Consider the following 26,410-nt stretch of genomic DNA (forward strand, 5'->3'; position numbering starts at 1 on the left):
TGAGGTGGTGGAAGTGTTTACCGCCATCTACCGTTCACTGACACTATTACATATTAAACATACAATGATTTATTAATGCTATTCACAGGATTTGATTCACTTACTTATTATTATTAATAATAATAATAATAATAATAATAATAATAAATGTTATTCAAATGTCGTTAAAAATATTTGATATAAAGCTTTAAAATACATTTTTTGTCATTCTTTTTTAAAATCTTTTTTAGTCTTTTTTGATTCACTTTATTGTATTTATGCTCTAATATTTTTTTCGTATTTTAATATTAATTTATATGCTTCTTTATCATTGTTAATATAAATAGTATTTCTTTTTTCAATAATTTTTATATATAGCTTTTAAATACATTTTATTTAAATTCTTTCTTCTCTCGACATAATGTGTTGTTAAAAATATTATTGCACGGAATAATATTTTTGAATTATTGAACATAATTATTGTACTGTTAATCTCAGTATTGCACAGTTATAATATGTATATTTTGGGTTATAATTATTCTGGTTTTCTATCTGCATATTAAGAAATCCTGAATATGTTTATGGTGGTCCCCAGTTATTATTATTACTATTATTATTATCATCAATTTTATTCTTCAGCTAGTTTTAGTTTACCTGTTATCTTTTATTTCATACACATTTTATTATTATTAATATTGATAATAATAACAATAATAATAATAATATATTATACATATTATTCAAATTTTGTTAAAAACATTTGATATATTTTGCTTTTAAATTTTGATATATTTTGCTTTTAAATAGATTTTTTGTCATTCTTTTTTATCTTTTTTATTATTTTTTGATTCACTTTATTGTATTTATGTTCTAATTTTTTTTCGTATTTTAATTTTAATATATATTCTTCTTCTTCTAAATATTTATTGGGTTATAGTTTTTCCAGTTTTCTATCTGCATATTAAGAACTCCTGAATATGTTTATGGTGGTCCTCAGTTAAAGCCCATGTGGCGCGAGGCTCATAGGAGACAGCTGAATCCCAGATTAGGCCATGTGTAAATATCTTACATAACCCAGTGTCATTAACACAATGTCACCAACACAATTCACTCACAAAGTCATACATATCTTTTAAAAAAATGACTTGTTTAGATATCCTAAAAATGTAAACACCACCTACCAATAAGGCAGAGTCATCTGAATGACCTAAATGATCAACCTGATGCATTGACTTTGTCGCCACCTTCATATTTTGCTTACTACTTGTATTACATTTAATAAAGGGCTTGAAGGCTTAAGAGAGTTATGGTTGTCAGCTGAACTCAACAGGATGGATTAAAACCTGTCGGAGCCTACAGACACGTGAAAAAAAAAAACAAGATTGCATCATCACAATTTCACATAACACTGTCATTTTTTTTTTTTTTTTTTACACAATTTTTTTCTCAGCATTTCATCACAAAAAGCGAAACATTTTATTTTAATTAAACAAAGGAACGTTATAGGAACTCATACATTCGTTTTTCTCAGTCGCTTTGGTGTATTTCTCACATCGCGAATAACATTTGCAAAACAGTTAGTTCAACCTCCACAACATTTAGTCATTTGTGGTCATCATACTAACAGTTTCTCATTCCAAATTGCAAATGCTTTTGGACATGCATTAAGTGCTTTTATACAACGCTCTGCTGTTTTATAACTTCATCATTTGCTTATGTCATATCAGTCAAAATTAACTATACTTGCGAATGCTGAATAGTCATTCCATATAAAACTAATAGTCCTCATTTCATTGCTTGAGTCATTACATACAAAATACTTGATGACTGTCCAAAAGCATTTGTAATTTGTTGTAAGGAGAAACTGCTACTATGATGAGCACAAATTACTAAATGTTGTGGAGGTAAGAACTCCTGAATATGTTTATGGTGGTCCTCAGTTATTATTATTATTATCAATTTTATTCTTCAGCTGGTTTTAGTCTACCTTATATCTTTTATTTCATACACATTTTATTATTATCAATACTACTACTAATAATAATACATTATAAATATTATTCAAATTTCATTAAAAAAATGTGATATAAAGCTTTTAAATACATTTTTTGTCATTCTTTTTTACCTTTTTTATTCTATTTTGATTCACTTTAGTGTATTTATGTTCTTTTTTTCACATTTTAATGTATATACTTCTATATTATTGTTAATATTAGTAGTATTTCATTTTTTTCCAATTATTTTTGTATGTTTTTTGAACTAAACTAAATATTGATGTGAGAAATGCACCAAAGTTGACTGAGAAAAACTGTAATGAAGGTAGCTTGCCAAAAATGGGAATAAAAAGGATTTTTTAAAATTTAGTTGCTCTTGTCTTTATCTTTATCCAACGTGAAGCTCTTTCGACTTCTCCAGCGCAGGAGTTTGATGAAGTTCAGACTGGCGTTGAAGACCTTGTCGTGTTCAAACACCATTTTGTAAAATGTGTCGATTGGGAGGTCGCCATTGGGGTCGGCGTATTTAAGCGTGGTCATCGGGGTGTAAACCGCGTTTGTCTGATGGCGGAAAGGGGGATTCTCCATGGTGATGATCTTTAGAGTATGCTAGGAATAAAAAATAATGATAATAATAAAAAACATGAACCAGAGCTACAGACAATGACAGAATATTGTGGATGAGCACAGTGGCGGACTCAGGGGGTTGAAAAAGCGCGCTAAAGTGCCTCAAGAGTGGTGAAAACGAGAGGAAGTGCCTTATTGGCTGCCCTTTACACGTGCAAAAAATGATTGGGTGCTCTCTAGGGCAGCTGTTCTCAACCTTGGGGTCGGGACCCCAATTGGAGTCGCAAGATGATTTCTGGGGGTCGCCAAATCATTTTGGAAGTCAGCTCTGTCTCCACTGTGTTTAAGTGTTAATGGGTTAATGTGTTTTCGTCTTTTTGGTCACTTAATGTCTTTTTTTAGTCATTTTGTGGGGTTTTTTGGTCATTTTGTGTTCTTTTTAGTCATTTTGTGTCTTTTCTGGTCATTTTGTGTCTTGTTTTTGTCATTTTGTGGTCAATTTGTGTCTTTTTTGGTCATTTTGTTTCCTTTTTAGTCATTTTGTGACTTTTTTTGGTAATTGTTTTTCTTTTTTTGGGTTATTTTGTTTCTTTTTGGTCTTTCTTGGTCAATTTGTGTCTTTTTTGATAATTTTGTGTCTTTCTTGGTCAATTTGTGTCTTTTTTGGTAATTTTGTGTCTTTTTTGGTCATTTTGTGTCTTTTTTTGGTCAATTTGTGTCCTTTTTTGGTCATTTTGTGTCTTTTTTGGTCATTTTGTGTCTTTTTTGGGTCATATTGTGTCTTTTTTGGTCAATTTGTGTCCTTTTTGGGTCATTTTGTGTCTTTTCTGGTCATTTTGTGTCTTTTTTGGTCATTTGTTTACTTTTTTTGGTCATTTTGTTTCTTTTTTTGTGATCTGAACTGTGCGTGTGAGATTCTGTTCAGTGAGCGGGGGTCGCGGACAACATGCATGTTAAATTGGGGCTCGCGACTCAAAAAGCTTGAGAACTACTGCTCTAGGGTGCCCCTTCATACAATAAATTATGATGATGTGCCCTCTAGTGCAAGAAAATTCGATAACCTGCCTTAATGAGTGTCCTTCTAGTGCCCTTTTTCCTGCTTGGTGCCTCCATGGTTGAAAAATCGCACCAAAGAGTGGTGAAAATGAGAGAAAGTGCCTTACTGGCTGCCCTTTACACATGAAAAACATATTGATTGCCATCTAGGGTGCCCCTTTATACAATAAATTATGATGTGCCCTCTAGAGCAGCTATTCTCAACCTTGGGGTCCTGACCCCAATTGGGGTCGCGCAATGATTTCTGGGGGTTGCCAAATCATTTTGGAAGTCTGCTCTGTCTCCACTCTGTTAAAGTGTTCATGTGTTAATGTGTTTTAGTCTTTTTGGTCATTTAATGTTTTGTTTTTTTTGTGGTAATTTTGTGTTTCTTTTAGTCATTTTGTGTCTTTTTTGGTAATTTTGTGTCTTTTTTTGGTAATTTTGTATCTTTTTTTGATCATTTTGTGGTCAATTTGTGTCTGTTTCAGTCATATTGTTTCATTTTTTGATCATTTTGTTTCGTTTTTTAGTCATTTTGTTTCTTTTTTTAGTCATTTTGTCCTTTTTGGTAATTTTGTGTCTTTTTGGTCATTTTGTGTCTTTTTTGGTCATTTTGTCCTTTTTGGTAATTTTGTGTCTTTTTGGTCATTTTGTGTCTTTTTTTGTAATTTATGTCTTTTTTGGTAATTTTGTGTCTTTTTTGTCATTTGTGTCTTTTCTGGTAATTTTGTGTCTTTTTTTGGTAATTTTGTGTCTTTTTTGATCATTTTGTGGTCAATTTGTGTCTGTTTTGGTCATTTTGTGTCATTTTTTAGTCATTTTGTGTCTTTTTGTGGTCATTTTGTGTGAGATTCTGTTCAGTGAGCGGGGGTCACGGACAACATGCATGTTAAATTGGGGCTCGCGACTCAAAAAGCTTGAGAACTACTGCTCTAGAGAATCTATAATACGGTATCACCCAACTGTGAATAATGTTATGTGAGACGTTTGCTCTCATGTAGCTCTCAAAATGCAGAAAATAGATGCATTTTACTTAAAAATGTAAAAATTTTCTCCCGGACCCCCCTAGATGGTTTGGTTCGATACTTTTAACTGTCAGTACCATATCATTAATTACTTTGATCTCCTTTTAACTCAATGCTAATATTTCATCTTACATAATGCATCATAGTTTTTGCGTGCTGGTGGGGCCCCATGTTGTGCAGAATGTGCCCTTTTTATTTTTTCGCCCCTGACTTTCCGACAGTCTGAGTCCGCCACTGGATGAGCAGTTGGATAGATACCTCTGCTATATCGTCAGCAGTCTGCCCGAAGGTTTCAAAGATTTGATTGTAGTTTTTCAAGTAGATGTTGGTGAACATGTCAGCAGTAACTTTGTCAGCTTTGCTCAGATCAGTCTTCATGCCTTCATCATAGACTTTACGCTCAAACTCTGTTATCACTGGACCTGGCTCTATCAGGCTGATGCTGAGGGAGGAGAAAGGAAAGGAGGACAGGTCAAACATACACTGTAAAAGATGTCTGTAGATTTTACAGTGAAAAATTGCTAAACCATGACAGTAAAAGACCGTAAAATGTTGAACGGGTTAATTCTGTTTCAGTAACAATGAAACAAAACAGTATTAAAATTTTTTTAAATACATTACTCCACTGTAAAACACACTGGCACCGTGTTTGTAGCAAAAAAAATATACTGTAATATATATATACAAGCCATCATTTTTGCATTTATTTTTCGTAAAAAATACTTTTTCTCACTGTTAAATGCACTAAACATCATATCTCTAACAAAAATATACTGTAATATTTAATGGTAAAATCTTTAATATATGCAGCATTTATAAAGTATTTTTTTGTCAATTATATGGCAGAACAGCGTTCCTTTTGATGGAAACACTTTTTCTAACTTTTTTTTTATTTTTTACAGTAAAATATGGACTAAAATGGCAATCTTAAACGGCTAATCAACAGTGCTAATATCATTTAATCATAATTTTACAAAAAGTTGCACCGTATTTATTACGGTAAAGTTCTGGCAACCACAGCTGCCGTTTTTTTACCGTAAAAACATTTTTTTTAAACATTTTTTTTAAACATTTTTTTACAGTGTATCATCTGAAGATCAGCATGCGAAGTGAATGCTACAGAGCTAATATTTCTTTTAATTTACTATGTTTATCTGAAACCACCCTGCAAAGCTATTTCTTCTCATATTCAGTTGCTTCATTACACTGTGCTGGGACTTGCCTCAGACCAGACCAGGGTGTGCTGTGTGCTTTTATCTGGCATATTTCCTAGTTGTGCAATATGAGTGTGCAGATGTTTAGATAACTTCTGGTTTGCAGGTATTTTCATGTTACTTCTGAAGGGGAATGTTGTTTCCCTTCCCAGCGGTTGAATGAATTTACCCAAGTACTGTTCTTAAGTACAATCTTGTACTTTACTTGGATATTTACATTTTATACTTCTACTCCACTACATTTTATATATATCCTTTAAGTCTCATTGAGCACTTTCCAAGAGAGACCTGGCCAAGAAAGCAGCATAAAAAGAGACAAGTTACACCATTTAAACACAGTTGTCATAAAAATTAAATACAAATACAGCATCACAACAACACTGAAGGAGCCTCAGTAGCAGACTTACAAGGAGCAGTCACACTGACCAAGATAAATTATTTCTTTATCCTTTAGAATTGATTTAAATTCACTGATTGTGATCAGTTCAGACAGTTTCAAGTCCTTTTGCGAATTTTTCCATGATAAAAGGGCATAACTAAAAGCTTTCTTACCTAACTCAGTTCTCACTCTTGGCACCAGCATCTGTACAATATTTTGCGAGCGTAGACCATGTTGAGTATCGTTTGGACACATATATGCACACAGGTATAAGGGAAGCAGCCCAAGAATACATTTATAGATAAAAAATAACCAATGAGACTGCCTGCGAACATACAGAGATGGCATTTCAGCCGTGGCATACAGAGTACATATGTGTACTATTTACCAAGCTAGTAATGAAACGCAGAGCACAATGATAAACACAGTCCATCTTCTTAAGGCTCTGATTTGTTGCATTCATAAAAAGCAGATCACTGTCCAGTAGAGGCAAGAAAGTTGCAGAAATCAAATATTTCTTTCACCGATAGGAGAAACAATATTTGTTTCTGAAAAAGAAGCTTTTATTGCACTTGATACTCCACTACATGGACCCAGCAGCTTTAGTTACTAGTTACTTTTTCAGGCCAAGATTTAACATAAAAAACATGTGATAAATTTAAAATTATTATGCATTTCTATAAGTTAAACCACAAAACAGTACATCAAGTAGTTAAAATTTCCCTTTAACAACACGGAAATGCTACTTACATCAATAATGATAAACAAATCATATATATATATATATAAATATATATATATATATATACATATATATATATGTGTGTGTATATATAAAATTTCATATACATTATGATTAATATTATTATATTATAAGTATTATTAAAATTTGTTACGTTTTTTATATTTTATATATATTTATATGCTTCTAGTATTAATTTTGTTCAATCATTTATATATATAGCTTTTAAACACATTTTATTGAAATTCTTTCTTATATTTTTTTATATTTGTTCTTTTAATTTTTAATAAAACATATCGTTTTGCTTGCATTGGTCCATTTTTGTCATCTGTAAGACATTTTGAACTCCACTAGCCTGTATGAAAGCTGTTATACAAAAACAGTTTGGTTGATGAGAGCTGGTATCTTACTTGAGATTGAACCTCAGGGCTTGTACTGCTAAGCTTTCACAGAAGCCTTCCACTGCAAACTTGGATGCTGCATAGACGTCATTGAACAATATTCCTGAAAAACAAAGTGAGATACTGTTAAGACATTGGGCCTCATTCACCAATATCTTCTTAAGAATCTTCTTAGATTCTTTCTTAAGTCCTTCTTAAGGAGATTTCTAAGAAGACCCTACGCCACATTCATCAACGTGTTCTTAAGCCGCTGAATTGTTCGCAGCAGTGTTCTTAAATTGATGAATGCCATCTCCTCGTAAATTGAGCGGGCGTGCCAGGTGAGTCTAGTTAACATAGGATTAGCATAGGTAACCGCCCATTAATGCCCATAAAAGGACCCATAACATGGACTGCAGGGCCGTGTGTAGACGCCACACAGAGGAAACAGCAACAGAATGCCTAAAAGAAAGCGTAAATCCGTTGGAGCACAGGTAAAAAGAAAAAAAAAACTTTAGCAGTTCAGAACTAGAAGTTCTGCTGCAGGAGATCACTCGGAGAAAGAAAATTATATTTAGCAGCCTTAGTGCAGGTTGCACCAACACAAACAAAAAGGAGGCCTGGGAGGCAGTTACGCATGCAGTAAATGCATTGAAATGAACAAGAAATTGAAGAAAGCAATGTTCTATTCTAATTTTTTCCATGACTGTATATACACTGCTCAGAAAAATAAAGGGAACACTTAAACAACACAATGTACAGTAACTCCAAGTCAATCACACTTCTGTGAAATCAAACTGTCCTTGAATGTGTGGTATCACTAATTGACGGCATGATTTCCAATTTACTTGATTCATGTTAAAGCGTTTGGCACATTTAATTTAATTAAGATGAAAAATTGAAATGAAATTAATAAATAAATACATAAATATGACGTAAATGTCACTGTAATGTATTTTATTGAACTTAACAAAAGAAGACAACACAGCCATGCCAACATGTCAGCACTGAAATGGGCTTAAGAGTACTCCTGAGTGTTTGTAGGATTTGTTCTTACCTAAGAAAAATCCTGGATAAGAAAAAAATTCATGAATGCCACAATCTTCGTAAAATCTTCCTAAGTAGGACGGTTCGTGAATGAGGCTCAATGTTTTGTTTTTTTTAATCACCATAAACAAATGCTCTTACGATGAACAGATGTAAGCGTCCTCACCCTGAATGCCCATGACGCTGCTAATGACCACAATGTGGCCTTTCTTCCTCCTCTTCATGTCCGGCAGGATCTCCTTCAGCAAACGCACGAGGCCGAAGAAGTTGGTGTCCATGACGGTCCTCATCTCATCGATGGACTGACACTCGATGGGTCCGATCAGACCCATCCCAGCGTTACTGACTGTGAGAGGAGGTCACAACACAAGAAATGTTATCAAAGAATGTACAGTAGCTACAATTGTTATTTATTGGAAAACAAGCAAAGTTGCAGAACCAATACAGATCAGATCTGAGAAGAGATTAGTTAAGTTTATGATTTGATTGATTAGATACGTTTTTAAATGGGAACTTAAAACCGACTTATTCAGCCAGGCATTTGTAGTGTGTATGTATTGTATGTGCTTTATAGTATTATTTTTCCTTAAATAATACTATTAAGCAGGGATCGGCACGTTGTCGGTATCGGATTTTTGGGTTTAATTGCTGTACAGTTGCACTTTTCACATGTTCCCAGTGAACACAGGTTATGTTTACTTATTATGTCAATTGGGAGATTGGCCAAATTTGCCCTGATTGTGGGTATTAGTTGTGCGGGAAAAAAATATCGGTATCGGTAATCGGCTAAATGAGTTGTAAAAAATTCGGCATATCGGCAAAAAAAACAATATCGTGCAATTCGTAAGTTGAATTAATATAATAAATATTATTATTATATATTTTATTCTTCAGGTAGTTTTAGTCTACCTTTTATATTTTATTTCATACACATTTTATTATCATTATTATTATTATGATTATTATTATTATAAATAATATCAAAATGTCTTGAAAAAACTTTTATTCTTTTTATCTTTTTTATTTTATTCTATTCTTTTTTAAATTCACATTATTGTATTTATGTTCTAATTCTTTCATATTTTAATTTATATTTATATGCTTCTTTTTTATTATAAATGGTATTTATTTTTGTCAGTTTTTTATATATAGCTTTTATTGAAATGTATTATTATCTTTTTGAAAATATATTTATTCTATTCTTTTTTTAATCAAACCTATCATCTCACTTGCATTGGTCCTTTTTGGGTCTTTTTCTGTGATTTTTATTGTTACATTATCTACTTGTCATTCATGTATATATATACATATATGATTTGTTTATTATATATATACTATATATATATAACATTTCATACACATTATGATTAATATTATTATATTATAAGTATTATTCAAATTTCTTGCATTTTTTATATAAAGCTTTTAAGTACACTTTTTGTAATTCTTTTTGTCTTTTTTATTTTATTATATCCATTTTTGATTCACTTTATTGTATTTGTTCTAATTTTTTTCGTATTTTAATTTATATTTAAATGCTTCTAGTATACATTTTTTTTCAATCATTTGGATGTTGAAATTCTTTCTTATCTTTTTTATATTTATTCTATTCTTTTTTAATAAAACCTATCATCTCACTTGCATTGGTCCTTTCTGGGTCTGTGATTTTTATTGTTCTGTCACATTATCATTACATTTCGAACTCCACTAGTCTGTATGAAAGGTGCTATACAAGTAAAGTTTGGTTGATTGGTATGAATGTTTATGTTTGCATTGAACCAAATGTATTTGTCTTACTAAGAATGTCCACTCTGCGTTCAGGCAGGCTGTCCACACAGGTTTTGATGGAGACCTCGTCACACACGTCCAACTGTTTGATCTCCAGCGTCCGGCCCAGAGTCCGACCGGCTGCCTCGACCAGCGCCTCGGCCTTACTCACGTTCCTCATGGTGGCATAAACTACAACAAACAATAGAAATGTGAAGCTGTGATTTGGTTTCTAACACTTGGATGCAGAAGTAAATTCCTCCAAGAGACATAAGACACAAGCAGAGCACACTTAGCATCACGAATGAACAACATCTTTTTCTAACTTGCATTAGGGAGAGTTTTATTTTCTTAGGTTTGGTCTCTTAACCCTCTGGAGTCCATCTATTTATTGAAAATGCATGTTTTATTTACAATAATAACTTTATTTATATATGATATGTAGACAAGCTGATAAAGCCAGTTGAAAGTGTAATCATAGCTTTCACAGCGTTACATTTATGTTTCTAGACCATTTTTAAAATGAGAATTTTCTTTCTACAATGAAAATTATTACTATTTTTAATTTACAATCTATTTATTGAAAATGCATGTTTTATGTACAGTAATAACTTTATTTATATATGACATGTAGACAAGATGAGAAAGCCAGTTGAAAGTGCATCATAGGAGCTTTCACAGTGTGCCATTTATGTTTCTAGACCATTTTTAAAATGAGAATTTTCTTTCTACAATGAAAACTATTACTATTTTTAATTAACATGCAAATAGAAGGTTCAGTAGTTTTATTATTTATTTATTTTTTCTGCTGTTTTTGTGTGTGTAAATGGTTAAAAAAAAAAAAAGAAGGTACATTTCCATAGACACCTGTGTCTTTTGTTTGTATTTTCGGTTTGGTAGCTTTATACTTTGTTATTTAAAATAAAATGAAAAATCTGACTGATAGCCAAGTTTGTGTTGAGAAAAAGAAGCCATGAAATGAAATGAATGCATAGGAAGTTGAACCAAAATCTCCTGGACTTTAGAGGTTTAAACCACAAGACCAATACCACAGAGGTTATAGACTTTTGTTTAATTATGTTCAAAAGAAAAGGGTAACACTTTAGAATAACCAACTAAGTAATGCATATAGATGGTTTATAAACAATCATTAACCAGTGCTATGCATATTTAATCTTTAAATGTTTTCAACCAATTTCTTAAAGGTATATGAATAATTTCAAAATCATTAACATACTTAATATGGTGTAAAAATGTTATAATCAGTGCAACTAAAGGTATAAATAATCAATTAATTATAATTTAATTGTTTGTTAATGGTAAAGTAACTATAACCTTACATTAATATATCATCTATTTGCCATTTATAAATGATTTAGTTAGTTAAACATTAATTAATTATGTATTTAACATTCTAAATGGCCTATACACGGTTTATAAATGATGATTAAACATTTATAAATGATGGTTATTTTAAAGTGTTACCAAGAAAAGTGTTGTCAGTTAGGTGGATGGAAAGAGTTGTTACTGTTAATACTTAACCTTAAAACCTTGCAAGCAAAAACCAAAACAATCTGCATTTCTGTGCACAAATGTTGTTTGTTTTTATGATTTGACTTAAGATATTTATGATGAAAATATAATGAGTTTCTTGTCAAATGAGAGGTTACCTTGGCATAAAGTCTTATCTTTAAAAAACATTGTACAACACATAACTTTGAATGATTAGTCTCCATAAGACCATGTAACCACTAAAAAAATAAAGTATCATCGGAATATTGCATTAAACCTGAAAATTCACCGTTATCATTTATAAAAGTTTAGTTCAAATAAGGGAGCGTAAGAAAATTATTTGGGTGGGAGGAGCCTCCTCATCTTAAAAAAAACCCCTCTGCTTGACTGCAACACAATAATGCCTCAAATATGATAATAATCTAACAATAACAATACATATAATAAAACACAATATCTTAGAAATAATGTTGAATTGGTACAGCTTATAATAACAAACTAGGGTGCATATTAAAAATGATGTACTATTTTAAACCTCATATGTAAATAGGACATTTTTGACAACATTTACCTTACAATATTTAGCAAAAGAAATTATGGCAAAAAATTCTATTAAAAAAAAGTGCAACCCAAACATTCCAACCGCTCTGTTTTACATAAATAGTTTCTGAAGTGTTATTGCCATTGTCAGTAAATGCATCAGGTTCAAGTGGCAATTCAGTGCAGTAAAAAAATATAAATTTAAGATAAGAAATATTAAAAGGAATTCTTCCCTCCTCTTACAATACCTCCCACCAAAAAAATCTAAAAATAAAATGACATTCCCACTTTTTAAAACCCACTCATGATTTTCATACAGTCCCTTTCTTCCATTCTAACTTTTCTTCACCATGTGTAATACAGACACATTAAAAAGTGAACTTTCCTTTGATTGTATTGGCTCCTCAGTCCGTTTGTACAGCTGTCAGTTATGGCAAATTTAGATAAAAATGTGGCAATTTTACCCATGAACCTTTTCTTCTCATCTTTTGCGATGCGGACAGCCAAGGCGAGACCAATCCCAGAGGAGCAGCCCGTGATGAGTACCACCTTCTGGCTCATTGTGCTGGTTCGTGTTTGTCCTGCAGCTCCAGCAGCCGAGAATGAAGGAGAACAAAAAGAGGGGAGGCAACGGGTGAAGTGGAGGCACTTTAAAAGCCCGCTCCTTAATCCACAGGTCTGCAACTCAGCAGAAGCCTTGTACACATGGGCTGGAGATTACCATTAAGCCCGGCCTTCACACTGATGCTGATGACTAGTGAGAACTGAAGCTCATGAAAACAAGTTTAGTGTTGCACTCATAGACTGTGTATAAGTTATGGACGTAGTCACCGTGATGTCACTCATTGGTTTGTGGACTGCCCGTTTGAGGTATCCAGTTCAGCGTTACACTTGTCGCCATCTTTTTTCCGGAAAAGGGGAGCAGACCATATTTGGGCTTTGGAGGAGCGAGAGGGAAATGATCACTGACTACAGCCTCTCTACACCAGCAACGTGACTGAACGAAGTCGCTGCTAATTCATGTTAGCATTAGCTGGAGCATTAACTGGGATGTTAGTTTTGGCTAGCAAAAAACAAAAACTAAATGTACGTTAGTTACCTAAGAAAACTGAGCGACTCCTTGGACTGTCTGTTAGTCCAACCAAACACTGAACAAGACATTTTTACTGAACAAAACGTTCAAATAAACTGTCATTAAGAGAAAATACAGTGAAAGGGTCAAAGTTATAAGACCAAACCGATAAATGCCCTTTATATATATATATATATATATATATATATATATATACAGTACAGGCCAAAAGTTTGGACACACCTTCTCATTCAACGCGTTTCCTTTATTTTCATGACTATTTACATTGTAGATTCATCAAAACTATTAATGAACACATGTGGAATTATGTACTTAACAAAAAAGTGTGAAATAACTGAAAACATGTCTTATATTCTAGTAAGCAAAGGATGGATACTTTGAGGAATCTGTTTTGTGGAAAATGTTTTCAGTTATTTCACACTTTTTTTGTTAAGTACATAATTCCATATGTGTTCATTCATAGTTTTGATGCCTTCAGTGAGAATCTACAATGTAAATAGTCATGAAAATAAAGAAAAAGGCATTGAATGAGAAGGTGTGTCCAAACTTTTGGCCTGTACTGTATATATATATATATATATATATATATATATATATATATATATATATAGACGTGGATACACATTGTTCTGCTTCTCTCCTGATGACGGCTCGTCTGTTAGCAACCTGTCAATCAAAGGAAGCCACACCCCAAATCATATGATTCTTTATCTTCTATTTTCTTCTGAATGGGGCCATTATTTACACTATTAACATCAAATTGTCTTGAAGATTTTTTTTTACTAGTGATTGAGACCATAGTGTTGTCCTAAAGAAAAACTCTGAGGTAATAAATCAAGTGAGAAGTTTTCTCATTGTGCATTGAAAATGAATGGACCCAAATGCTTCTGCAACCTTTGTCAGCACCCCCTGTTGGTTTTTTTGGCAGAATGCAGCTTAAGGCACTTCCTGGTTTGCCTCACTGCTCAGACTCAGAGGTTGCTGTGTGGTTGAAGTAAATCGTAAGATTTGACTTGATAGAAAAAGTTCATGTTTGAATAAAGAAAAGACAATCTGAGAAAAGGGGCAATATTTTTTATTAAAATTCAGAATTTAGAAATACATTTGTGATGCCACAAATCAAAGTAAATTTTCAATATTTCCTTAAGGCTACACTGAATTTGAAAGAAATAGTGCAATCTTTTTTTTTTTTTACTGGACGGTTAAAACTTTAGAACTTTAATGCATAAGGCAGGATAAAAAGTTGCAAAGAAAATTCCTGAAACTTTCCCAGCAAAGATTTTAATCAATATGTTCTAGATGCTATGAGGGTTTAAGATTATGTGCTTAAGTATATGAGAATTGCAGAAATGGATGTGAAATCTTTAATGCTTTTCAACGCTGCCCCCCACACTGTCAGAAATAATGTGCAGCTGTTGTACCCTTGACATCACTTGGAAACATACAAAATCCTTTTTTGCCCTCAAAAAGGTACCAATAATTAGCCGAAAAAGAACTAGAGGTATTGTAGGAGTCCATTTCTGTCCCCCAAGGTACAGTTTTATACCCACAACAGCTCATTTTTGGACCTCAACTAACTATGTGAACTTTTTTGACGCCCAAAAAGGAACACAGTATAGAGGGTACTGCTTCAGTCCCCCTAAAGGTACATATTCAGCACATTATTTCTGATAGTGCGCCCACACACAACTTTACAATTACATGCTTAAAGGTAACATAATTGGGTCATTATCATTTCGGGGAACTTGACCCACATGTTGGGATCCCAGGCATGGAACCAGCCGGTGAAGCAGGACGGCTCGTACCCCTGTTTAATGGTAATGACGGGGACACATCTACGCTGAGAGAGGTCCGATTTCAAATAGTCTTCAGCTGAAAGGAAAACAAGGATACATTTTAACAAAGCCTAGATGTAAATTCTCCTCATCTTGAGTAGCTCTGTTTATTGTTTATTGTTAAAAAGATCCCCATTAGCTGTCACCAAAAGTGGGACGAGCGAGTCTTCCTGGGGTCCACAAGACAAAACAAAAATCACTTAACAATTAAACATTGTAGACATTATTATATACGTCATCAGAAATCATTCCGAATATGTTAATTATATTCGGAATATGTTAATTCACTATTCACAAATTTAAAGAGTGCATTCTCAAGTAATAATTAAAAGATGCTTTACTATTCAGTTCACATATATTCAGTGGGCAATTATTCCAATAACTGATAGCACGATAAATAACTGTTCTCTTTAAGGCATTTGATTTTGGACATGGTAACATCATCTGACCACCATTAGCTGACCTTGTCACATAAGAATGAACCTGATCACATCTGACAATTTGGTTATATAAGAAAACTCTGTTTGTTTTACCAATCTTGCTGGCTCCAGTTTTCTCTATCTCATTGGCATCATTTCCAATCCAAACGTAGATCTGTTGGGGAGAAATAATCATTTAGGATAAGACAGCAATAAAAATGAGATCTGACTTGTTTGACGAGAAGTGAAGGCAGGCATACCTGAGACCCGATGTCCATTATCATGACATCATCAGGAGCCAGATCGATCTGTTTAGGTTCACCGGGCATCTCACCGGGCACCTCACCGAGCACCTCCTCCGCCTAAATATTGAGAAGTACATGTTTGCAAAGCGGCTACATAAAAACAGTATGGCAACAGTAGGTAAAAGTATCAATATGAATTAAACAACAAATCCCCTTAGTCACACCAAATGTGAAGCCAAGACACAATTGAAAACAAAGTCAATGCAAAGACAGGAATTTAAACAAGTTTGCACTGTTGGATGCGAATGGTGTGAATTATGTCATGCAAGAATGAGAAATTTGCGTATTTTTGGGGTTCAAATTCATGGACGCTGTGCCACGAAGTCAGTGTTGAGATTCTCCTGCAGAACATTGCCCTGATCTAGCCGAACTTCTTTAAAAAAAAACAAGCATTTTAAAAGATGATCGATTGTTGTTGTATTGTAGTCAGATGCTCAGATTAGTCAAACTCTAAAAAACTCTGAAAATTGGCTATGCGTTTGGTATGAACGCAGCAGTAGATACTCACGATCAGCCTGCCAGTCTTGTTGGAACAGGCAAACAGTCGTGGTTTGAGGACTTCCATCTGCAGGCTCTGGGAGGTCTGGTAGTCCCTCTTCCCACCCAGTGCTCTCCAGAAACCATCTGATGACAAAGAGTCATCATCATTTTCCACAGGAAATAAAAAATGTATGCCGTTATCCTGCAGATATCAAAGGTCCTTTTTTCAGCACTCACCTGGCTCGTTGCCCTCCTTCACCTCAGTGACAGACCCAGTCAGCAGGCCGGCTACATACTCAGCTGCTTTCATCTCCTCTTGACTCGCTACCTTTCCTTTCCACTGGAACAGCGAGTCAGGGGTCTTCAGTACAAACACATCATGGGTGTTCAGAGCGGTGGCAGTGGGCTCCACCTGAGTCAGCGAGAGACAAACAGAACAGACAGTGTTGTGGGAGCGGGGGAGACTTAAAATTCTGACCTGGGTTATTCACTGACAGGACTGGGTCATTTAAGGAAAGGAGAGGTCAGAGTTCAGGGAAAGGTATGCATGGGGGAGAGGTAGAATAAGCAAAGTATAGGATGTGAAGCTTCAGCGGACAACAACTCACACACATAAAGTTTGAAAGATCAATGAGATGTTCAATCTCCAGATGCTTGGTTAAGGGGTGGCAACCAATGCATATCACTTACAAATTGACCAATTCACCTATGGCTAAGCCCCGCCCCCTCCACTCACTCGGACAAACTGTCCACATTCGGTGACGGGCGCTATGGCACCTGTGACAGTCGGAGAAATTTCACAGGAGGCAATTAATCACTTTTGGAGACAGAAAAATGAAATATCATCTCGAAGTCACCAAAAGGGCCTTCATTAACAGGTTAGAGGTTTTCACTCGTCTTTTCACCCCACTGACACCGCTCATTCTGGTGCTTGTAAACAAACAGAGATCGCTAAGTGAACACCTCCTGCAGCAGCAGTACATACACACTGTACTGCTACAGAGCTAACTGTAGCTAACTGCCGCTAGGCAGGTCGGCCGGCTTGTTAACAAGAGGCTCTTGTTAACGAGCCGGCCGACCTCGTTAGCGCTCGTTAAGACGGAGTCGCTGGATTTGATATTGATAGATATTGATTTCTTACGGCACACTTGTGTGCCGCGGAACAGCGGTTGGGAATCACTGCCATAGGGAACCGGGTTACTGCTCCCATATTATTGGGCTATACCTTGTGTCAGAGTTGCATGTACCCCATGCACACCGTTTGATCATTTTAAACTTAAAATCTCAACAAAAAACACATAAAAATGATTGAAAACGGACTAACTCCAATGCATTTCAATGGATGTGGAAGCAGAGAATGTCCGAGTGTATTGAGTTAGCTATGCGCACTGTGATTGGCTCATCGCGTTTGGGGGTGTGGCTTAGCCATAGGTCAATTGCATTAAAGAGCCCACCCATTGTCCGGGATTTCGCCAAAATCCAAGAAGCTGTGTGTAACATCAAGGATTTTTGTAACCACTCTGTCTTGTGGTGCCATCAGGGTCACATGGCAGAGTCCAGCGCTGAGCATTGCATTTGGCTATGATTCTTTCAATAAATGGTTGACTTTATTCCTTTGTCCTGAGTGTTTTGTAAGACCAAGTTTAGAAGAAAGAACCCGGGTGAGAAAGCTTTACGCTCTAACAGTGTAAGTTGCTTACTCTAAAAAGTGTCAGTTTATGCATATTCACTGTGATGAAAACAAAGCTGACCTCAACAGCCCGTGTGGCTTTGGTGGAGCTCTGGCGGATGTGGAAGAGTCGTGTGCTGGCAGGCTCAGTCTGGCCACCATCGCGGGAGGTCCCACCCATGTAAATGACCAAAGGCTTGCCCTTAAAGGTGCTCACAAAATGAGGGGGTTCCCTGCCCTGAGGGACACGAATCTGCCAAGACACGGACAACATGTATGATGAAGACAGGAGTGACACTTGAATGGCAGGAGAAAGTCAGTAAACAAATAGCTCGGTAACACTTTACAATAACCATCATTTATAAATGGTAAACAGATAGTTTATTAATGTTTAATCATAATTTATAAACAGTTTATAGGCCATTTAGAAGGGTAAATACATAATTTATTACTGTTTAACTAACTAAATTATGTATAAATGGCTAATAGATGGTATATTAATGTATATTTATAATTAATTTACCATTAACAAACAATTCAATTATAATTAATAGTTTTAGTTTCACTCATTATTACATTTTTAACACCATATTTAGTATGTTAATGATTTTGAAATGATTCATATACCTTTAAGAAATTGGTTGAAACCATTTAAAGAATAAATATGTATAGCACTTTGTAAATGGTTAATAATTGGTTTATAAACCATCTATAAACATTACTTAGATGGTTATTCTAAAGTGTTACCAATAGCTCTTAGCTCTCTCTTCTTAGAAGATACACCTCTGTGAGTGTCATGTGTTTACTTTTATGTCAAACTTTTGCTTTAAAGAACAATATGAATGCCATAGATTGTTTGTACAATAAATATCTTACCTGGGTAGCCACTCCGCCAATGGAATCGTCCAGAGCGATGGTGAGCAAGGCGGAAGCGGTCAGTTCAACTTGAGAGCACTTCTGCCCTTGCCTAAAGACAGTAAAGCCATAATGTATTCATAACTCATCCAAGCTTCAAGCTAATAGTGTCATGATTTCACTGTCTGTTAAGTATTTTATTTTTCCTTCATGTTCCATGTCTGGTGTTTCCTGTTTTTGATCACTCACCCCGTTCTCTATTTCAGGCTCCGCCCCCCTCCTCGTCTGTGTGCACCTGATCCCTGATTGTGTCTCCCACACCTGTTTCTCATCACTCCCCATTAGCTCTGTATATAACCCCCTTTGTGTCTTGTCTTGTTGCCTGTTCGTTGTTCTTCATAGCTCACGTTCCAGCATTTATCAGTCATAGCCTTTATCTTGTTTGGACCTTGCTCGTTTCTTGATTTTGCCTTTTTGCATCTTGTTTTTGGATACCTCTGCCTGTTTGACTGCCTGCCTGTGTACCAACCTCGCTTCGGAATAAATGCCTTTTGATTATTGGAACCTATTCTCTGTCGTGCATTTGAGTCCTGCTTTCTGAGTCACGTCCCTTGACAATTAGATGGGGATATTCACTAAGGCTGAAAAGCAAGGCAGTCAACTGCCCAAACCGTTTAACAGCGCATCGATTTAATTGAATCCTATAGGCCCAAATTTAATGAAAACAAACACTGTAGCTGTTTAAGTTTAGATAAATGTTGAGCTTCTATGAATCACTAAGGCTGCGTTCAGACTGCCAGCCATAATCCGATTTTTAGACCATCCAGATTGGAACTGGATGGTTCTTTTGAAGTTTGAACAGTCACAAATCACATGAAAACCGATTTTTTTATGCGAACCGGATCGAAACCACCTTCGGGAGGTAGTTTCAGATCGCATTTGGACAGATGCGTCTCAGTCTGAACCGCTCCAAACACTCAGATCGGTTTTGACTTTCCGTGACGTCACTCTACGCGACACGCGTAGCGCCGGCAGCGTGGAGACGAAGTGTCCACCAGCAGCCTCTACTGGACAGTGATAAGGCCAATATACTGAGGTGACCTGCCTCCCTCATGTTTGTTGTTGTTGTTTTTGTCGCTGTCGCCGTTACGACGTCAGACGCTCTGACGCCGTTACTATAGCAACCGGTCAGATCAGTCAATAATGTGGCTCAGTCTAAACTGAGCCAGTCAGTCTGAACATTTGGACACTTGCTAAAAACAGTGTGGACAGTCAGCCTTAAAAATCGGATTTGAGTAGGAATCTGATTTGAATCAGATTCGCCTGCAGTCTGAACGCGGCCAAAGAGGCAGGACGTGAGGGCTGAACCACATGTGTGTCTGATTTGTATTTTTTATTTTTCTAAATTCCCTTTAAACCTCATTTTATCTGTATTTTAATTCTCACTATAGTATACTATCCTCTGAGCTTGTATTCATATGCCAGTCAGTGGTATAAATGTGCTTTTACTGCTCTGAGTGATGGAAAATACCAACAAAAGTTTGGTTACAAAAACTCCTCCCCTGGCCATCAGCCTGCCTTTTGAAACTGTGGTTGTCATACAAGGTTGTCATTCATCTAGTGATAGGAATAAGCTTTCCTTCCCTGTATCAAACTGTGAGAATGAAGAATGAAGTTGTTAAATTTAACTCATTAAGCTGAGCTCGCCATGCTTCCCACTACTTATAGACTGTATAAGAACACTGATATCACCGTGATCACAGTGATATTACCCAGTGGTTTGTGGACTCCAGTTATGAAGCCTTTTTGGCCGTTTACCAACTTGGTTTTTGGCTGCCCCCTATACTGCTTTTCTTTTGCAAAATCGGGAGACAGAATGACTAAGGAAGACTTAAAATATAGTGATTGAGATCATAAGCTGGAGAGAAAAATGTTTACTGAGGTAGTAAATCAAGCAAGAAGTAGGCTCATTTTCTATTGACTTACATTCTTTTTGCAACCAGTGCAGACGCCCCCTGCTGTCCATTAGATAGAATACAGGATTAAGGCACTTCTGCCACTCTGACCATGATGCTATGTTGATTTGAAAGGGAATGTTTTATTCTCATTTCATTTCTATAGTTCTGTCTTGTAAAGCAGCCCTGTGTCATGAAAAGTATTTGCAAAGGGCCACAATAACGATAACTACCTAAATCCATCTGTGCTGAAAAGGTTGAACTTACCAGGTGTAGATGATATGTTTCTCTTTGCCGTCTGCGTTATAGGAGTACTTCATCAGGTAACAGTCACCCCCAAAGAATTGTCCATAGGTCTTTTTGTCAACAGGTACTTTATCACTTCCTTCCACACGCCAAATCTACAGAAACCAACCACTGTCACATCTACATGTTGATATCTGAAAAAAAAAGCATGATCGTTGTTCGGCTGGTGACCTTACCTCGACTGTCCCAGAACCATCATCCGGCATGGTGTGCTGGGCAGCCATGGCATTGTTGTTGTGGAGTTTGGAGGCATCAAAGGGAATCTGATCCACCTTGGCGATTCTACCTAAGATGTAGGGTGCACTTGGGCCAGTGCTCTCATCCTTGTCCAACCAGTTGAAAAATAACTGCTTAAACAGGGAGGGCTCACTCCCTGCTGGAAATATTTTGATCTGTCAGAAATAGACAGAGAAGTGGGCATATTCATAAACAGGAAGATAAGATAGGAAGGGTGGAACTGTGGCTGCATTATATGGGCACATTACCTGAGTATCCTCGGGGTAATTCTTTTCTTTGATGAACTTCTGTGCACTAGCCAGTGCTTCTTTGCGCTCGTCTTTATTTGCATCCTTTCCTGCAGTTTGGGGTGTGGTGTATTGGTTAGAGATTACAAATTTTGGCCAAGATAAATTAGTCATATTTTCCCATTTATAGGGTTTTTCCACCGGAGGCGGTTCCCGGCCAGTGCCCGGTCAGTGCCCAATTGCGAACTGTTCTTTGGTTTTCCATTGCCGAAGAGTTGGCTCCCGGACGGGAAAACTGGTTCCACAGCGGCACCAACTCTTTGCTGGTCTTGAATCGTGAACCGATACGATAGGGGCTGGGGGCGGGGCTATCTGACCAACAAGACCAACTCGTTGCAGTTGAAAGACACTATGACAACAAGTATCATTCATTTATTTGATTTGTTTAAATGCGATGTGATTTAAACGGGCTAACGCTAGCGTGCTAATGTTAGCGGGCAATCGATAGCGTGCTAGTGTTAGCGGGCTAACAAGACCATCTCGGTGCCGTTGAGAGCAACTAAAACGTGTATCATTCATTTATTTGATTTGTTTAACTGCAATGTGATTGATACGGGCTGGCGGGCTGAAGCTAGGGGCTAGCACTAGCGGGCTATCGGGCCAGCGCTACCCCACTAGTGTTAGCTTACAATAAAGTCCAACATTAACATCTCAAGTTCAGTGTTTATTAGAATGTATTCGGCGTCCATAATGATCAAGATGAGCGGCACAGATGTGTTGTAGAGACGTATCGTCTGCCATTGTTATTATACTTGCCGAGAGGGCGGAGGCATACAGAAGTTAGCAGTGACGCAATGACGTGGTTCTAGAGCCTGTGGAAAAGCAAATAGGTTCGGAGCTGGTTCCCAAGTTGACCTAACTGCGAACCACACAAGCAATGGCCGGGCTCTGGCCGGGCACCAGCTTCCGGTCGAAAAACCCTATTAGAGAGGAACCGCAGAGTGCTGATAAATGATATATATTGCTATGAGTTAACTGAGCATTGATAAAAACACAAAACAGTGTATCCGAAGACCAGACGTTGTATCAATGGACAGATGTTATGGTGTTATACCTTTCCAGACATATATTTTGTTAACTCCACTGTCCAAGATGTAGCAGTCTTTATCGGAGAGCATGTCTTGTTTGAATGGGGTTTCGTTTGACACCAAAGTTGTCTTCATGCTTCCGGCAGCATCAGAAATCTATAAAGTACAGAGATGATCAAAACATCCAACCTCTGAATGTTATTTTCTGTAACATTTTTCCACTTCATTAAAAAGTTTAGTATTTGCCATCATTACCAAATAGAGAGTTGCTTGGGTGCTTTGCCCCCCTTTACTGACTTCATCTTCACAGCCTGCTGGTAGTTCAGGCTTGGGTCCGAGCGCCTATGAATAAACACAGGTTAACAAATTGCAACATGGCACTTACATCTTTCCTAGCAGACTAAGTCAGATGTGTCCTGAATGAAGATGTTTAAAATAAATATTTTTCAAAAGCTCACTTCAAGGACTTTCTCTGGCTCAGAGCCTTCGTTTATCATTTCTACTTTAGCACGACCCTTTCGCTCATTGTCGCGGATATCTTTGGCCACCTCGGTTGTTTTCAGGCGTTCGAAGGGATTGCATTCACAGCCAGCCCAGTGGTAAATGTCCTAGTATTTCACAGACAGAAAAGAAGATGACAATTATGGTAAAACATGGTCTGCATTATTTCAATTGATCTATTTGGGTATTTAGTCTTCTAGATCACCTCTCCCAAGTCAATGATGAAGCAGTCTCCTTTATTGACGCTGTCCCAGGTGAAAGATACCTCTCTGGATCTGATCGCCCTTCGACCTTTAACGTGCAGCAAGCGTTGGACATGAACGGAGTTGGTGATGACATGTTTGAAGCCTGAGGCGACTCCACCTTGCTTTGACAAGAGAAAATCAAGAAGAATTAAACACAAGAACTATTACATTAAACTACAAACACGGCATGTAGATTTCAAAGAATCGCCTACATATTGGTGATGTAAAGATAGTTTGACATTTTGGGAAATATGCTTAAAGATATCTAATCCTCAAAGAAATAAGATTTTGTTAATATATTAATAACATAAGTTAACAGTTATCCCCCTTTAAAACTGGGTATTTAATTACAACTGCACTCCTTTAACTTGTTTGTTTATGTGTATCACTAAGATCTGTACATCTCACTGTCGTTTTTGTCTGTTTTCTATTTCCCTATTATATTTTTCCTGTTGCCACTTCTGTTTTGTTTTTGCACTAAAAAAAGAGTTTTAAGCTGTTATTTTTAGATCTAGGTATGAGGACGTGTTGATTTCCTGCCTCTAGTAAGAATGTCTCAATTCTAGTTTATTATTAGATGACCATTTGAACTCAAAATTCATATATGATACTAAAAAACACTGGCTAAAGTCTGTTTTTCAGTGTCCTACTTCATCTCAAGACATCTGCTGGTGTTTTGACGTGAGAGAACATGTTTCCGCTTGCCTTGTTTGCCAGTTCAAACTCACCATAGAAACCTACAGTGGAAAACCTGAGGGAGCAACCCACCACAACTCCAAACAACTCCCAAAATAGCGCCATGATGAGTTCAACCTCCTATAGAAACCTGCACTACTTAAACAGCCTCTACAGCTTACTGTCGGCCATTACGTTGGTACCGCTGATTGTTGTTTTCTGGTAAAAATAACTGACTTGATCCCTCTTGGTGCCAAAAGTAATATGTTTTAAATGATTTGCCATAATGAAAATACTTGTATATTATGTTTCACCTTGTAATTGATTTTATTCTTGAAGTAGGCCAGGAATTCTTTGGACTCTTTGTTTTGATACTCAGTGGACTGTATTGGTTTACCACCAAGGTGGTCATCCATTTGGGTCATTAGGATGGCAGCAGCCCCTCTTTCATCAATGCTAGATTTTTCACCTGTGGTAAAACAGATAATGGTTAAAAAACAACAACAACATCAACAACAACAACACACACACACACACACACACACACACACACACACACACACACACAAAAAAAAGACATTTAAATAAAAGAGAATATTACAACGCAGTATTAGGGCCACATTTAGAGAAAAAAAATTAATTATGAGATTAGAGTCATAAATATTTAATTAATTACGAGAATAAAGTCAAACATATCTCATTAATTACTTAATTTATTTATTATTAATTATTTTTGGCACACCAGCATCACATTATCATAAGTATTAGGACTTTGAAAAGAAATTGCATCTTTTCCACAAAAGGAACCAGAAGGGGAAATGGCTGGAAGCGGTCGACTGCAGGGCTGTCGGCGGATGCATCAGCGGGCCATTCAGAGAAACCATCCGACTGATAATTAAGATTTTGGACAGCCTACCAATTATGTACGACTTTATTATCATATTTAATTAAATATTTTCGACTTTATTATCATATTTAATTAAATATTTTCGACTTTATTCTCATAATTAATTCAATATTTCAACCTGGTCTCACAGGAATCCGTGAAATAGTCACAGATTCGCTTAACTCAAAATCTGTGGAATAGCCACGGAATCACTCAAATTTCTGTGAAACTGACACGGATTTTGCTACAATGCAAGTTAATGACAGTCATATCCCGTGGCTATTGGTTTGTTCCAAGTCACGTGACTTTCAAGGTCCCGGCGGTCAGAACAAAAAACATGGCGGACAGTTCTCTCATTTTTAGTGAAAAATCAATATTTTGACTTAGTTTCTGCATAAAAATGGATTTTGATCACATTTCTAGCGAGAAATATGTTTTATTTTCTAAATATTCACTCAGTGAATGTACATAATCACTTTGTATGTTGGAATAGCCACGGGATATGACTGTCATTAACTTGACGGAAATTTTAGTTATTCCGTGGCTATTCCACGGATTTTGAGTTAAGCAAATCCGTGGATTCCTGTGAGACCATGTTGCAATATTTACAACTTTATTCTCGTAATAAAAATGTTTCTGTGTGGCCCTAATACTTCGTCGTAGAATATAGACAGACAAATGGTTTGAAAATGATTTATGTAATAAGCCAGTGTTTGTTTTTAGGTGTCAGTCAAATACCTTGCCACTGGTAAATGCGGTATCCAGTTTTGGTGGTGTGGAGCACGATGTAACAATCCCCAATGAAGAAGCTTCCATGGCATTCAGGGGGGACAGGTACCAACTCCATGTTCTCTATCCGCCACACCTGCAGGCCGGGCTTATTTCCCGCATCTTCAAACGGTGCCATAGTGCTCAGTGCCTGAGAGGAGACAAACATTTATTAATAAGTATCTTCAATTTCTGGACTGACAGAAGATACTTTGAAACGTAAATATCCAACATTGTCCAGTTCCAGCTTGTCAAGTGTGAGGATTTGCTTAATTTCTGTTACATTTCTGTTACTGCAGATCAAACATGATCTTTGGGTTTTGGGTTAGTCAGACAAAACAATTGCATTTTAAAAATGTTTTATAGATCATTGCAGTCCTAATTTCATACAGATTTTTGCCACTTAGATTCTCGTCACTTGGATTGAAGAAAAAACGACCATAATAACTGTGAAAAGTCAGACAAACATAGCAATCCCAACTTTTTTTATCATCACTTGAAGTAGCTCTGATTTTGAAAATATCATGAAAACTAATTTTGTACACCACTAAGCGTTCAAAATTTCACTAAGACAATTACTTTATTTGCATATATTTCCATCAAAAGGTATGCTAATCTCAGAACAATAGAGCCATACAACATTTGTTACTTAACCTGTAATACAAGTACTGTGAGACCAACG

At 36.1% G+C, this 26,410-nt stretch overlaps 2 protein-coding genes across 2 annotated transcripts; both read right to left on the reverse strand.

The window, feature by feature from the left end:
• Positions 1–2,133: 2,133 nt before the first annotated feature.
• On the reverse strand, positions 2,134–12,745 carry zgc:109982 (uncharacterized protein LOC553564 homolog). The gene is made up of 6 exons (XM_059341448.1): positions 12,649–12,745; positions 10,163–10,324; positions 8,532–8,711; positions 7,349–7,442; positions 4,862–5,045; positions 2,134–2,582 (listed from the first exon to the last, which is right to left on the reverse strand). The coding sequence occupies exons 1-6, from the start codon at positions 12,743–12,745 to the stop codon at positions 2,340–2,342; spliced, it is 960 nt and encodes a 319-aa protein (XP_059197431.1). The 3' UTR covers positions 2,134–2,339.
• A 1,612-nt stretch (positions 12,746–14,357) lies between these two features.
• Positions 14,358–25,757, reverse strand: scinla (scinderin like a). The gene is given in 18 exon segments (XM_059341453.1): positions 14,358–15,149; positions 15,646–15,706; positions 15,792–15,893; positions 16,345–16,460; positions 16,554–16,722; positions 17,923–17,929; positions 18,068–18,142; positions 18,144–18,238; positions 18,862–18,952; positions 21,063–21,196; positions 21,278–21,493; positions 21,587–21,675; positions 22,680–22,809; positions 22,909–22,995; positions 23,112–23,261; positions 23,360–23,521; positions 24,389–24,543; positions 25,699–25,757. Coding segments are annotated over 17 exon segments (1,962 nt in total). The 5' UTR covers positions 24,500–24,543; positions 25,699–25,757; the 3' UTR covers positions 14,358–14,982.
• Between the last annotated feature and the right edge of the window lie 653 nt (positions 25,758–26,410).

This window comes from Centropristis striata, chromosome 9, assembly GCF_030273125.1.
Source record: "Centropristis striata isolate RG_2023a ecotype Rhode Island chromosome 9, C.striata_1.0, whole genome shotgun sequence".
Lineage (NCBI taxonomy): Eukaryota > Metazoa > Chordata > Actinopteri > Perciformes > Serranidae > Centropristis > Centropristis striata.

What these genes read in the sequence shown, in the direction of transcription:
- zgc:109982 (XM_059341448.1), bottom strand. Translation starts at nt 12,745, where the DNA reads ATGAGCCAGAAGGTGGTACTCATCACGGGCTGCTCCTCTGGGATTGGT. An exon ending in CAGCGTCATGGGCATTCAGG is followed by an intron (nt 7,443 to 8,531) that starts GTGAGGACGCTT and finishes TTTGTTTTTCAG; the next exon opens with GAATATTGTTCAATGACGTC. An exon ending in GCCCTGAGGTTCAATCTCAA is followed by an intron (nt 5,046 to 7,348) that starts GTAAGATACCAG and finishes CTCCTCCCTCAG; the next exon opens with CATCAGCCTGATAGAGCCAG.